This window comes from Phascolarctos cinereus, unplaced genomic scaffold (genome assembly GCF_003287225.1).
Source record: "Phascolarctos cinereus isolate Bilbo 61053 unplaced genomic scaffold, phaCin_HiC Scaffold_9;HRSCAF=440, whole genome shotgun sequence".
NCBI classification, from domain to species: domain Eukaryota; kingdom Metazoa; phylum Chordata; class Mammalia; order Diprotodontia; family Phascolarctidae; genus Phascolarctos; species Phascolarctos cinereus.
The window spans coordinates 45,415,457-45,431,560 of NW_027556402.1; the positions used below are offsets into that span (position 1 = coordinate 45,415,457).

The window sequence follows — 16,104 nt, forward strand, 5'->3', positions numbered from 1 at the left end:
TGACAGTTTCTCAATATAGAGTTGAGTAAGTAATGGGACGGATGAGGCTTTATAACATTTTGCCTGAGACAGAATTTGAGTTTGAGTAGAGACTGCTTAAGAAAAATCTACAAATTTGAACCCACATGTTTTTCTGCTGAGCCAGATTAGTGTTCATCAATTGTCAGTTGTATTAAGGAACGTATCTTTTTCTCAAAATTTTAGATGTAAAATAAAAGCCTGAAATTTCTTGGTTTTGAGGAAAGTAAAGGAGTAAGAGAATTAGAGATTAAGAATTTCTTCAAGTATTTATTGCATATACTTTTAGTGGGTATTAGGGGAAGAAATCTGATTTTTTTCCCCTTTCCCTGATATTACTAGGAATCTTCCTCATATGATGAGCCAATCTTATAAGATTAGAGCTGTTTAATATTTCATACCACAGACAAAACTTGGCATTTCTAGGTGATTCTGTTTGATTCTGATTTTGTAAGGAGGAACTCAGCATATTCTTAGGAAAGGTGCATATGGATGTACCTGAAGTCAGCTGAAAGTCAGATTTACTTGAAATGAAAATACCTTTCAGTCATGCTTAAATGGTCATTTTCTTTTCAGCTGAGCTGCATGTGATGCTAAAGGGAATTAAATATCATATTCTTGATAATGATTGAGGGACCTCACAGACACACACACACACACACAGAGGTCTGGCATAAAATCTAAATACAGTTTAGGATATTTTCTGTCAAAGGTGACATGACTCATTAGAGTTTGGTTTTTTGGCAATTTGAAGTAATCAGTTTTAAAGTGGAAAACATTTTTGCCTTGATATTTTTCCATGGGTTCTAATCCTTTCAAGGATTTAGGAAATCAAGTGGTTAATTGTGGGAATTAAGTGCACAACACTGACTCCATCTTGTGATTTGGTTCTGGAGCTATCTCAGTTCCCTTTCTATTCAGTTATGATTCTAATCCAAATTCTGTGTCTTGTGACAAAACTTTATGCAGTTGTGGGAACTGAGAAAACACCTTATTGCATTGTTGGAATGCAGCCCTGTATGGCTAGTAAGCTGGACCACCAGTGCCTGCTGCTTACTTAACTAAAGACCTAGCTTATGTTGACTAGAAACTCAGTACTCGAAGATTGATGTGAGGATTTTTCTCACAATTGTACATCTCAAGTAATTCATATATCTTATCTGAAAACTGGGCCCATACTGATCAATCAGATATTGTTTTCGTGTTCCTTTGATCGTTTACAGATACTTATGGGCAGTGAGACACCTCCTTTTCTGATTTCAGGGAATTATACCTGTTCACTTTCCCCTTCCCAACTGGGAAAGTTCCTAGTCTTTCATCTAATTAGAAATCAGATTACCTAATGTTGTGTTGTTTCCTTTTAATTGTTCTTATTTGATTTGTTTTTTTTGGCTAGGCAATTGGGGTTAAGTGATTTGCCCAGGGTCACACAGCTATAATTAATTGTTTTTAATGTATAAAAAGTCTATCATCCATTGTATTTGGGGTTCAGGCTTAAGTTGAGGAGGTCTGATCCCACTTTGTTAAGTAATTGACATGCATTACTTAATAAATTGATATGCTCAGATCAAACCTTTGTTTCCTCAGTCATTTCATCTTTCACCTACCACAGCTCCAAAGCACTTCAAATTTATTTCCTGATTAAATTCTTTCTCTTAGGCTTACAGAAGTTACATTCATTCTTATAAATTTTCTTTTCTTTTTCAGCTTTAATTAGATTTGAGATTTTCTTCTGTTTGCGAATAATATACACTCAGCTTGTGGGGTTTGTCATTATTCCTTTTGTGCGAGGAACTCTCAGGGTTAAAGATGCCCCCTCTGTCATTGTAGATCAGCACCTTCTCCTTAATTTTTATTCTTACATTGTTGCCTGTGGTACTGAGATGTGAAGGGATTTGTTCACCTCACATATCTAGTATGTTTATCAGAGGTGGGATTTGAATCCTGGTTGTCTTGACTCTGACCCTTTATTATTGGATTAATTAATTAATTAATTAATTAGGTTTAACAAAAACAAGCACCACATTTCAGTTCATAGATTTGAAAAGTCCAAGTCGAAGGAGTAGAATGCTTTAGGATTTTAAATACTTGACTCTACTTGATATCTCCTTCTTTACCTGATACCAGTTTGTATATCTGCCCGCTTGTTTTGCCAGTAGGCCCCATCTTTTCTACCAGATTTCACCTCTGTGAACTCTATTCTTTTACTTACCTTCAAACTCTTTCTGTTTATTGGCTGCTTCCCTACTGCCTATAAACATGCCCATGTCTCCCCATCTTCAAAAAATCCTCCCTTGGTCCATCCATCCCCTCTAGCTTTTGTCATATATTCATCTCCCCTGTCTTCTGGTATACTCTTTGAGAAAGCCATCTATACTGGATGCTTCCACTTCCTTTCCTCTCACTCTCTTCTTAACTTAAAAATAATTCAGTACTGAGAAAAGTAGAAGAAGAAAGAGTTAGGAGAAAAGGGATGTTTCTAAAATGATTAATTCATTAATCATTAATTAAAGATTAATTAATTAATTCAATGATTAATTCATGAACCTGATTCTGCCAGGTTATATAAAGTATTCTTAAGGCTAGTCAGTCAGTAAACATTTTTTTAGGTATCTGCTGTTTGTCAGGATACAAAGAAAGGCAAAAAAATAGTCCCTGATCTTGAGAAGCTCACAATCAAATGACATCATTCAGGATATATACAGGAAAAATAGGAAACAATCAGTAGAAAGAAGATAATAGAATTAAGAGGGATTGAGAAAAGCTTCCTGTAGAAAATGGGCTTTTTAGCTGGGACTTGAAGGAAGCCGAGGAAGCAAAGGAATAGATGTGGAGAAAGAGCATACCATGTCATGAGGGACATAAAGTAAAAATGGCTGGGAGATGGGAGTGTCTTGTTTTGGAAATAGCAGAGGGGTCCATGTAACTGACTTAAAGTGGGGAAGAGGCTGGAGTCAATATGGCAGAGTAAAGGCAGGGACTCATCTGAGCTCTCCCAAATTCCCCTCCGAACAACTTTAAAATAACACCTCAAAATGAATTCTGGAGTGGCAGAACCAACAAAAGGGCAGAGTTGACAAGAAAGGTCTTTTTCATTGGGGTGGCAAGCCAGCAGCAGGCCTTAAGGGCAATGGAATTGGCAGTAGAGGCTTCTAGAACTCTCAACCCATAGACCATAAGGGGGTCGGACACTTGGTCAGAAGGAAACTACAGGGGACCCTTTGCTGGCAGTGCTGGCAGGACTCTGTTGCATTGCTCATATGTGGTTCTAAGTTGCAGTCTCAGGTTGAGGTGGAGTGCTAGTTCAGCATTGTTGCAGGGAAGTGGGGATCCTCATCAGTGTTTCAGGGTAGAAAAGAATGCTTGTGATTGCTCACAGACCATAGCACAGACTAACAGAGCAGTGACCACACCTCTCTTTAGATCATACCACCTTGGAATAACGGAAAACTTATGGACCCCCAGAACTAACTCTGAAAACAATAGTATGAAAAACCTGAAGATGGGACAGTACCCCCTCCACCTTGGGAGAAGAGGCCAGATTTAATATAAAGTTAAAAGTCAAGAAACAAGCTGGAAAAAATGAGCAAACGACAACAAAAAATAACCTGACCATAGAAAGTTACTATGATAACAAGGAAGATCAGAAGACAACAAAATAAAAACAGCTACATCCAAAGCCTCAAAGAAAAAAGTGAATTGGTCTCAAGCCCTAAAAAGAATTCCTGGAAGAACTCAAAGGATTTTTAAAAAATCAAATAGAAGAGGTAGAGGAAAAATTGGGAACAGAAATGAGAAGTGATACAAGAAAATTATGAAAAAAGAGTCAATGGCTTGGTAAAGGAGACATTAAAAACATACCAAAGAAAATAACATCTTTAAAAACAATAGACCAAATGTAAAAGAGGCACAAAAATCTAATGAAGAGAAGAATTTCTTAACAAGCAGAATCGGCCCAGTATGATTTAACCAAATTATTTTAAAATGTATATGGTGAGTCTAAATGATTTTGAAATTCTTTCAAAGCTCTTGATTATGTACTGATAATTGCTAGATGCCTCTGTGGAGAACCTTTTTCTGCAGCCTGACCTTCTTACTCTTGTTTATAATCACAAGTCATAATCTTTTCTGTTTGTGACATTATAATTGTTTCTATGACAACAGCATCTAGTGTTTCGCGCAGAGGCATTGACCTCCTCATTTAAAAAAGAAAAAAAAATGTGGTGGAGAGAAGGAGCAGTATGGAAAGAATTACTAGGCAGGAGAAAGATGCAAAAATCATTTTTGTCAGAGAAGATGCTGCTTAAAAATATTTCTCAATTTCTCCTTTTATATTGCCATTCTTTTTTAATTCTGCTTTTAGAAAGACTTATTTTCCCTAAGTGAAACCTGTTCTATGCCCTCCTTCCCTGCATGACATATGCCATTTAATGGTCAGGGGCCTGGATCTGGAGATGGATTTGAATCGCAGCCCTGAGACTTAGCTCTTGTATTGTATGCCTTTGGACAAGTGACCTCCCCTCTCTGCATCTGTTTCCTCATCTGTGAAATGAGAGGCTTGGACTCAATCACAGGTTCTCAAAAGGATGGTTCAAGGGTTCAGTGAGGTCAAAACTCTTTTCACAGTAATATTCAGATGTTTTTGTTGCAAATATGGTGAATATCAATAGATAAAACGCACATAAAAGCTCTGAGAAATCTTCAATAAATTTTAAGAGCGTAAAGAAGTTCTGAGAACAAAAAGTTTGAGTACTAATGAGACTAGATTGTCTTTAAGGACTCACCTTCTATTGAAATAATCTGTCTTATGTAACAATTATAAATTGTTATTTTAAAATAGTTTATCTCTGCCTTAGCCCAGTCTTTACTGGGATGATGGCATCATTTATAAGATAATGGCAACAATAAGGTCATTGTTAAAATAAGGTTGTTATGCTGGGGCTAAATCTCAAAAGCCCACGGAACTCACTTCCCTAAATTATAGCAAAATTCTCTGGATGCTTTTAAAGTCATGCCTAGTGAATAATACATAGTTTCAAAATTGGATTTCTTTCTGTATAACATGTACATTATGGGACTCAAATCGTGGTAATTTAAAAATCCAGCATGACCAGCACAAGACCATCAAAATCAGACTTTTTATTGAACTCCTACCTTCAGTTTGCCCCATTATCTCTTAGTGAATTCTTCCTAATAAGAGCATATAGCACGCATTTATGTAGTACATTTTTGACATCACAAAGTTTTCCTTTAATGTTTAAATTTATATCTAGTGTGTTTTATTTTCAAACTGTGGAGCTGGGTGGCACAGTGGATAGAGTGCCAGGCTTGGAGTCATTAAGACCCATCTTTCTGAGTTCAAATCCAACTTCAGACACTTACTGGCTGTGTGACCCCAGGCAAATCACTTAACCCTGTCTGCCTCAGTTTCCTCATCTGTAAAATGAACTGGAGGAGGAAATGGCAAACCACTCCAGTATCTTTGCCAAGAAAACCCCAAATGAAGTCCCAAAGAGTCAGACATGACTGAATAACAACAATTTTTAAACTGCATGTTGAGCCAGCTCATTTGATGCAGGCTGTCCTTTCCTAGGAGCAGTAATATTCAAGTAATACAGATGTATACATCAGGATGCTTGCTTGGCAAGGTGGAAGGGAAGAGATTTCTTGGATATGAAAGGAACTAAAATGGAAAAAATATTAAAATTCACCATCTTAAAGGGCTGATTAAGGAAGAAGTAGCAAAGGTTTGCAAAGCAAATATCAGGGGAAGAGAAGAAGCGGTTAAACAAGAGGGACAGAAGTTTGTGGCAAGATCTTTAATGGAAAATTTATAAGCCCTTGAAAAGATTATAATTTATTTTAAGGGACAAAATTCAGATAAGAGTAGAAGAATACCACAATAGGGTGCTGTACTCTTGATCATATAATCAGTTTCCAGTGGTTCACCCATCACTTCTATGTGTCACTTTTATATCCAACCCATCTCCTTTCTGAGCTGTAGTCCTAAATCACCAACTGTCTCTTGGACAACTATAACTCTGAAATTTAAACTCAGGAAGATAAGTTGCCCAGATGTCCTCTGAGCATTTAAAACTCAAAAAAATTCTGTTTAAAAACAGAACTTATTTTTCCTTCCTAAACCTCTCTTTTCCTAACCTTTCTGTAGAAGATACCACCATCTTTCCTGCTACCCAGATTTGCAACCTCAGAGTAATTCTCAACTCTTCCCTCTTGCTCACTCAACATATCTTTTCAGTTGCCAGGTGTTACATTTCTTCCGGTACAACATCCTTCCACCTTTCTCTGCTGTCATGGCAATTTCTCTAGCTCAGGCCTTCATCATCTCTGATTTAGCTTCCTAATTGGTCTCTGTAACCTCTCCAATCCATCCTCTACAGAGCTACCAAACTGATATACCTAAAGTGTAGAACTGACCTTATTTACTATACTTAGGACACACTTCAACTGGTAAAATATGATAGAAATATCAATGAACTTCACTCATAAAAACATAATGCATAAAACTTAATCTGAAGTTGTTTTCTCTACTCCTATATTAGTTGTGGCTATACTTCTATAGTAGTTATGGCTAAATTAAAAAGTAGCAAGTTTCATGGCTTATGAGTTAGATTTAAGTCCTCGGCCAAATCTAAATTGTAATACCACCCCAGCCCCAAGCACTCTTTGATCACCTCAAACACTTTAAACGTGTACAAGATGAGAAACGACAAAATGAATTTGCATGTGATAGAATATTGCAGTGGTTGGGTTATCAGATTTCTGCCAGTTGTTTAGAATTTTCTAGTGTTGCTACATTTTGGTTAAAATGAAAGTTTTATTTCTGAGAATTTCTAGCTTTCCCCAAAGATTTATTTTTCATTAATACATCCTCAACCTTCCTACCTTTCCTTTTATACTTAAGTGTCATAAGATTATAACAAAGTATATTCAAATGTATCATAAAAAAAGATCATTATTTTCAGTGTGGACCATTAGAAATTGTTACATTAGGCAGACATCAGGTAGTAAGATATCAAAGTTATTCATTTTATTTTTTATAGGCTTAAGGAAGAGAAGCTTTATCTGAATTTGAAGAGACATTATCAGAAGGTTAGCTGTGTGGTGAATTTTTTCAGCCACAATGGCTCTTGAAAGCCATCTACTAAGAGTTGGACGATTTTAATCTGTGTTGATGTTGAGAGATTATCTGCACAAATAATATCATATATCCTTGAATTATTAAAGTAAGAAGAAAAAGACCTAAGAAAAGTGCTGCCTTGTCCCCATTCTTTCATGGAGGGAAACAGAACATCACCTAAAATAACAGAGCTATGACCTGGACAGTATATTTTTTTTAATTTTTTTTTTTTGGCTAGGTAGTGTGGGGTTAAGTGACTTGCCCAGGGTCACACAGCTAGTAGTGTTATGTGTCTGAGGCTGGATTTGAACTCAGGTTTTCCTGACTCCAGGGCCTGTGCTCTATCTACTGCACCACCTAGCTTCCCCTAGACAGTATATTTTTTTGAAAAATATAATTACTTTTAATATTCCTTAAAATTTTTTTGAGTTCCAGATTTTCTCCTGTCCTCTTGCCTTTCCCCCACCTATTGAGAAGGCAAGAAATGTGATATTAATTAAACATGAAATCATGCAAAATGTATTTCCATATTAGCCATGTTGCAAAACAAAAAAGCATTAAGAATAAATAAAGTGAAAAAATTATGCTTCAGCCTGTACTTAGTGTGTTTTAGTTCTGTCTTTGGAGGTGGATAGCATTTTTTTCATCATAAGTCCTTTGGAATTGATTTATATCTTTGTGTTGATCATAATAGCTGAGCTATTCACAGTTAGCCATAGCACAATATTGCTGTTACTGTGTACACTGTTGTTCTAGTTTAGCTCACTTCACTTTGCATCAGTTCACTGAAGTCTTCTCAGGTTTTTCTGAGAACATCCTACTCCTTATTTGTTATAGCATCAGAGTATTCCATCACATATACCACAACTTGTTCAGCCATTCCCAAGTTGATAGGCATCCCCTCAATTTCCAATTCTTTGCCATAACAAAAAGAGCTGTTATAAATATTTTTGTACATAGAAGTCCTTTTACTTTTTTTTTTTTAGCCTATTTGGGATACAAACCTAGTAGTAGTATTGCTGGGTCAAAGGTTATATACAGTTTTATAGCCCTTTGGGCATAGTTCCAAATTTGTTCTCCAGAATAGTTAGACCAATTTACAACTCCACTGACAGTGCATTAACATCTCAGTTTTTCACATCCCCTCCAATATTTGTCATTTTTCTTTTGTGTCATGTTAGCCAATCTGATAGATATGAGATAGTATCTCAGAGTTGTTTTAATTTGAATTTCTCTAATCAATAATAGGGGGCAGCTAGGTGGCTCAGTGGATGGAGTTCTGGGCCTGAAGTCAGAAAAAACTCATCTTCTGAGTTCAAATTTGGCCTCAGACATTTACTAGCTTTGTGACCCTGGGCAAGTCACTTAACCCTCTTTGTGTTAGTTTCCTCATTTGTAAAATGAGCTGGAGAAGGTAGTGTTAAACCATTCCAGTATTTCCCTGAAGAAAACTCAAATGGGGTCACAAAGAGTTGGATATAACTGAAAAAAAAAATCCATAGTGATTTAGAGCATTTTTTCATATGACTATAGATAACTTTCATTTCTTCTCCTGTAAATTGCTTGTTCATATCCTTTGACTATTTATCAATTGTGGAATGACTCATATTTTTGTAAATTTGACTCAGTTCCTTATATATTTGAGAAATGAGGCCTTCATCAGAGAAACTTGCTGTAAAAAATCACGCCCCCACCACCCCTCATCCCCAGTTTTTCCTTCTAACTTGGCTGCATTGAATTGTTTGTGTAACTCCTTTTTAATTTAAAGTAATCAAAATTAAGGGATAGCTAGGTGGTGCAGTGGATAGAGTGCCAGATACACTTATCTTCCTGAATTCATTCTGGCTATGTAACTTGAACACTTAACGCTGTTTCCCTTCATTCCTCTTCTATAAAATGAGCTGGAGAAGAAAATGGTAAACCATTCCAGTATCTCTGCAAAGAAAACCCCAAATGGGGTCATGAAGAGTTGGACATGACTGAAATGATTGAACAGCAATAAAAATTATCCATTTTACTCTGTGTGGTCCCATTTCTTGTTTGGTCATAAATTCTTCCCTTATTCATGTATCTGACGGGTAAAATTTTCCATGCTCCCCTAATTCGCTCATGGTATCACCCTTTATGTCTAAATCATATAGCCATTTCGACCTTATCTTGGTAAATAGTGTGAGATGTTGGTTTCTACCTAAGTTTCTGCCATACAATTTTTCAGTTTTCTCAGCAGTTTTTGTCAAATAATGAGTTTTTGTCCCAAAATCTTAGATCTTGGGGTTTATCAAACACTGAATTACTATGGTCATTTACTACCATGGATTGTGTACCTAATCTATTCAGTTAATCCAACATTCTGTTTTTTAGCCAGTACCAGATTGTTTTGATGTTTATATACAGTTTATATCTTTATAATACAGTTTAATATCTAGTATGGCTAGGCTACCTTCCATTACATTCTATTGATTCCCTAGATATTTCCTGATCTTTTGTTCTTCCAGATGAACTTTGTTATTATTTTTTCTAGCTGTATAAAATAATCTTTGATAGTTTGATTGGTTTGGCATTGAATAAATAGATTAATTTATGTTGAATTGTCATTTTTATTATATTGGCTTCTCTTAAAGCATGAGCAATTTTTTCCCCCCAGTTTTTTAGATCTGACTTTATTTGTGTTCATGTGGTTCCTGGGTTTGTCTTGTCAGGTAGACTTCCAAATATTTTATATTGTCTGCAGTTATTTTTAAATGCAATTTTCCTTTCCATTTTTAAATGGAATTTTTCTTTCTGTCTCTTGCTGCTGGGTGTAATATGTGATGATTTATATGAGTTTATTTTATATCCTGAAACTATGCCAAAGTTATTCATTGTTTCAACTAGTTTTTTAGTTGATTCTCTTTTCCTCGTTGCCTTTTTTAAGTCCTTCAATTTCTTTTCCTTTTTGTATGGTTGTACCTAGCTTTGATAGTACAGTATTGAATAATAGTAGTGATAATGGATATCTCTGCTTCACCTCTGATGTTATTGGCAAGGTTTCTTTTTATTCCCATTATAGATAATACTTGCTTTTGGCTTTAGATAGATACTACTCATCATTTTAAGGAAAGCTCCATTTATTCCTATTGTTTCTTGTGTTTCTAACAGGAAAGAATATTGTATTTTGTCAAAAGCTTTTTCTGCATCTGTTGAGATGATCCTATGATTTTTGTTTTTGTTATCGATATGGTCAATTATGCTGATAGTTTTATTAATATTGAACCAAACCTGCATTCCTGGTATAAATCTCACCTGGTCATTATGTATGATCTTTGTAATATATTGGTGCTGTCTCCTTGATATTATTTTATTTAAGATTTTTGCATCAATTTTCATTAGGGAAATTGATCTATAGTTTTCTTTCTCTGTTTTTGTTCTTCCTTCTGTCATAAAGGGAATTGGGTAGGATTTTTTTTGCCTATTTTTCCAAATAGTTTATGTAGTATTAAAATGAATTGTTCTTTAAATGTTTGGTAGAATTCACTTGTGAAACCATCAGATCCTGGGGATTTTTTCATAGGGAGCTTATTGATGGCATGTTCAATTTCTTTTTCTAAGATAGGATTATTTAGGTATTCTGTTTCCTCTTTTGTAAATCTGGTCAACTTTTTTTTTTATAATATTCATCCTTTTCACTTAGGTTGTCAGATTTATTGACATATAATTGGACAAAATAGCTCTTGATAATTGCTTTAATTCCATCTTCATTGGTGTTGCATTCTCTCTGTTCATTTTTGATAATGATAATTTGGCTTTCTTCTTTCTTTTAGTCAAATTAACCAATAGTTTATTATATTGGTTTTTTTCCCTAAACCCAGCTCCTCATTTTATTTATTCAATTTTTAAAAATTTTTCAGTTTTATAAATGTCTTTATTTTTAAGATTTCCATTTTGGTGTTTAATTTGGGATTTTTAATTTGTTCTTTTTCTAGTTTTTTTTAATTGCATGCTTAATTAATTCATTGATCTGTTCTTTTATTAATGTATACATTTAGAGATATAAATCTTCCTCTAAGTACTGCTTTGATTGCATCCCATAAATTTTAATCTGTTGCATCATTGTTGTCATTTTATGCAATTATTTTATGAAATTATCGATTGTTTCCACGATTTGTTCTTTGATGCACTTATTCTTTAGGATTAGATTATTTAATTTTCAATTAATTTTTAATGTTTCCACAGCCCTTTAGCTTTTTATTGAACTGAATTTTTATTGCATTTTGTTCTGAAACGGGGGCATTTTATGTTTTGCTTTTTTTCATTTGTTTGTGAAAATTTTATGCCTTAATTCATGGTCAGTTTATGTGAAGGTGTGTGTATGTGAAAGTACCACATACAACTGAGAAAAAGTTATACTCCTTTCTGTTCCCATTCAATTTTCTCTGGAAGTCTTTCATGTCTAACTTTTCTAAGATTCTTTTCATCTCCTAAATTTCTTTCTTATTTATTTTATGGTTAGATTTATCTGTCTCTGAGAGGAAGGTTGAGGTCCCCATTAGTATAGTTTTTCCTTTAATAATTTGAAGGCTGAGCTCTTTGGTGTATATATATTTAGTATTGGTATTCCTTCATTGTCTATGGTACCTTTTAGTAAAATGTAGTTTCCCTGCTTATTTCTTTTAATTAGGTCTATTTTTGCTTTTGCTTGTCTGAAATGGTGATTGCTTAAAAATCTATTTTGCTTCTGACCATTGCTTCTCTTAATCTTTTTTTTTTTTTTATTAATCAGCCTCTCTCTTCTCTTATCTTTTCCCTTTCCTGTGTCTTGTTGGGCAAGATAGATTTCTATACCCAATTGAGTATGTATGGTATTCCCTCTTTGAACCATTTCCAGTGAGAGTTAAGTTCAAGTGTTGCCTGCCTCCACCACCCCCATTTTTGCCTCCATTATAAAAGTAGTTTCTTATACATCTCATCTTTGTGTAAAATTTTTTTTGATTCTTCCTCTCCCGTGTCCTAGTGCATCCATCTGTCTTACTCATCCATTTTTCTCTTTAGCTCATCCCATCACAATCAGTTCACACCCGTCCCCTCTGTCTGTGTATACTCCTAACTGCCCTCATAATGAGAAAGGTTTTAGTAATTTCATGCATCATCTTCCCATATAGGAATGTAAAGAGTTTAACCATATTAATTCCCTTTTGAATTCTCTTTCATGTTTACCTTTTTATACTTCTCTTGAGGCTTGTGTTTGGATGTCAAGTTTTCTATTCTGCTCTGGTCTTTTCATCAGGAAGTCCTCTATTTCATTAAATATTCATTTTTCCCTGAAGGTTTATACTCAGTTTTTCTGGGTAGGTGATTCTTGGTTATAATCATAGCTCCTTTGCCTTCTGGAATATCATATTCCAAGCCCTCAGATCCTTTAATGTAGAAGCTGATAAATTTTGTGTTATCCTGACTGTGGCTCCACAATATTTGAAATGTTTCTTTCTGACTGCTTGCAGTGTTTTCATCTTTACCTGGGAGATCTGGAATTTGGCTCTCATATTCCTGTGAGTTCCATTTTGGGGATCTCTTTCAGAAGGTAATTGGTAGATTCTTTTTCAGTTTTACCCTCTGTTTCTAGACTGTCAGAGCAGTTTAACTTGATAATTTCTTGAAATATGATTCCTAGGCCCCTTGGCTTTCAGGTAGTTCAAAAATTCTTAAATTATCTCTCTTCAGTCTGGTTTCCAGGTCAGTTGTTTTTCCAGTAAGATATTTCACATTTTCTTCTATTTTTTTCATTCTGTCGACTTTCTTTGATTGTTTCTTGATGTCTCATGGAGTCATTGGCTTCCACTTAACTCAATTCTAATTTTTAAGGAATTATTTTCTTTTGTGATCTTTTGTGCCTCTTTTTCCATTTGGCCAGTTCTTTTTTTTAAGGAGTTTTTTTCTCTTCAGTAAATTTTCATCTTTTTTTTTTTTAAGTTTGACCAGTTCTGTTTTTTTAAGGTGTTATTCAGTACTTTTGTACCTCTTTTACCAATCTGTTGATTTGCTTTTCATAATTTCCTTGTATCAATCTCATTTCTTTTCATAATTTTTCTTCTACTTTTCTTATTTGATTTTAAAAAATTTTTTTTCAGCTCTTCCAGGAATTCTTGTTGGATATATATGTGTGTGTGTGTGTGTGTGTGTGTGTGTGTGTGTGTGTGTGTGTGCAATTCACATTTTTCTTTGAGGCTTGGCTTATAGCTGTTTTGACATCATTGTCTTTTCTGAGTTTGTGCTTTGATCTTTGTCACTATAGTAGCTTTCTACGGTCAGACGTTGTTGTTTGCTCATTTTTTATGACTGTTTCTTTACTTTTACCTTTATGTTAAAGTTGGGCTCGGATCCCAAGAGAAGAATACTATTCCAAGCTTCAGATTTTTTGTGCTGCTATTTACAGAGCTAGTTGGGGGGGGGGGGCAGTCTTTAACTTTTGGGTGCTTCCAAGGTGATGTGATCTGAGGAGAGGTGTGATCACTGTTCTCTTGGTCTGCATTGTGGTCTTTACCCAGGAAGGCCCCCTGTTTCCCCTGCAGGCTGGAACTGCCCTGCTTTCCTGCAGCCTCAAGCACTGGTGCTTCTTCTGCCTTGGAACTGTGGCCAGAGCCCCTTCTCTCTTACAGCAGCAGGCGCTAGTTCTCTTCTTCACTTTGGAAACTGCCACCTGGAACTGCATGTGCACAATGCAACAGAATCCTACACACAATGCCACCAGAGGGTCCCCTGTCATCTCTTTCTTGCCCCCTTACTGTCTCATGAAACTGCTGCTGCTGGAGCTATCTCAGCTGCCTCCAAGGCCTGCTGCTGGTGTTGCACCTGTGCTCCAGGCAGGCCTTTCTCCTAGTGCCACAGACCTCTCCTTCTGACCTCTTAAGTTTTCCTGGGTTGGAAAAATGCCTCATCCTCACCTTTTGTTGTCTCTGCCACTCTAGAATTTGATTTGAGACATTATTTTAAAATTGTTTGGAGGGGAATGTTGGGAGACTTCAAGTGGGTTGCTGCCTTTACTCCGCTACCTTGGCTCTGCTCCTCACTGAGAGTAACTTATGAGACAAAGTTCATTAAATGAAACCTATACCAAAATGTTCCTTTAAAAAAAATCCTTTCATTTTTTTCCCCATTTCATTTTAAACATTAGTTTTCTAAAACAAATGTTTAGGGAGTTTTTATTTCCAGTTTTTAACAGATAATTTTTAGGGATATTATGTTAATCCCCTCAAAATAGGATTTCTCGTAGCATACCAAGGATCATTACGATTACAGAGTTAGGGTTTGAAGTTAGAACTTTGAGATCATTTAGTTCACCCCCCCCACACACACTTTACAGATGAAGAAGTAGGACCGGTGGGATGACCAATAGTAGGAGTTGCCCTGTTTTGTTGTACTAAATAATACATGTCCAGGAAATGACCCTGAGTGTTATTCCTTTTCCCATAAGGCTCACATGTGCAAGAAGCCCTGTGGGATCCTCGCACATTTACCTCTGATAGCTGCCTGGTACCAGAAGATTCAGGAAGTGCCTGGAGTAAGAAGAGCTGCAGCTGCATGCAGGCTACAGTTTGTTCAGGTGTCAGACCTCCTGCCCACCTGGGATGAGCAGCCACCAGTTTTGAGGGAAAGTCCTGAAACGGAGGAGAAAAACTGCTTGCATTTTATAGGAGGACCAAGGCCAACCATTTCCAAACTAATGGTAATTAAATGCTTATGCTAAGGCTGTCTTTGAAAATGCCTGCATTCTCTTTGTGAACATTTTGCCTCCCCCTGTCTTTTGTTGGCATCTCCCAGTATCAGTTACAGTTTTTATCTTGGTCACTTTTTAACTAATTTTTAGATTATTGTTTTGCTTTTGCTTTTCATTGAATTTTTGTATTCTTTAAATTTATAAAAGTATTTTATATTCAGCCTCCTTCGTTCCTCCCTTTCTTTTCCCCTTTTCTTTTATATTCCTTCCTTTCTTCCCATTCTTTCCTTCCTTTCTTTCCTTGCATTTCCTATCTACTATTCTGAATATTTAACCTGGTAATTCAATAACTAGTCCACTTGTTTTCATCTGAAAATGTCTTGTTGCAAAACTCTGGCTCTAGTTGTTTTTGCGTCATTAGAATGTGGGCGCCTCCATTGTAGGGACAGATTTTGCTTTTCATTGTGTCCGCAGCACTTAGGATAGTGCTTGGCACTTAGTAAGCATTCAGTAAATGCTTGTTGATTGACTAATGGTCAGCAGTCCTCTAAAAACTCAGTAATAGGCAGTGAATGGGCTCAGTTTTCAAGGTTTCTGCTAGGTTTTTTTTTTCTTTAAAAGAATTCAATAGTGTTTGAATTTTTTAAAAAGTTTTATTTCAGTAAATTGCTTTTAGTGCTATATTCATTGTAAGTGTTCACTTAACTTCATTTATTATTGTATAAGATTGTAGATCTGAAGTTGGAAAGGGACCTTAAAGGCCATCTAGCTAGACTCCCCTCATTTTTCAGATGAGGAAATAGACCAGTGAGGTCACATAGGCAGTCAGTGGCCGAGCTCAGAGCTGAAACCAGGTCCGTCATTGCCACTTCAGAGTTCTTCCCACTTTCCATGCAGCTGAACCAGTTTTCCCCATTACAAAGACTGAAGGTTTCATAAGTTTGCTTTCATTTTTGTTATCATGCAAAGAGTACAGAAAAAAAAAATTTCTCTGTTGATTTGAAAATTAGTTGAGGATTTATTTGAATTCTGGATGTTCTCTGAAGCAGTTTGGTATCATCAGTCTGATCTCACGATAAAATTGAAACTAGAGAATGATTGCATCTACTGGAGGGGCTGATGCCCCTGAATTGATGGCATCACCAGGTCCCTGCAGCTAAGCCTTTTATGCTCTGTTCAGCTTGTTCATTAGTGAAAACCATGTTGAGTGATTAAAAAATCAATTTTGGAAGACACTGTAAGAGGAATGTCTTAG

General features: G+C 35.8%; 1 protein-coding gene across 1 annotated transcript in view; it reads left to right on the top strand.

Moving 5' to 3' along the window:
• Positions 1–16,104, top strand: part of GSTCD (glutathione S-transferase C-terminal domain containing) — a 183,973-nt gene that overhangs the window by 35,295 nt on the left and 132,574 nt on the right. The window contains exon 4 of the mRNA XM_020974741.2: positions 14,607–14,858. Coding sequence (XP_020830400.1) covers positions 14,607–14,858 — 252 coding nt within the window. The remainder of the gene's footprint in view (positions 1–14,606; positions 14,859–16,104) is intronic.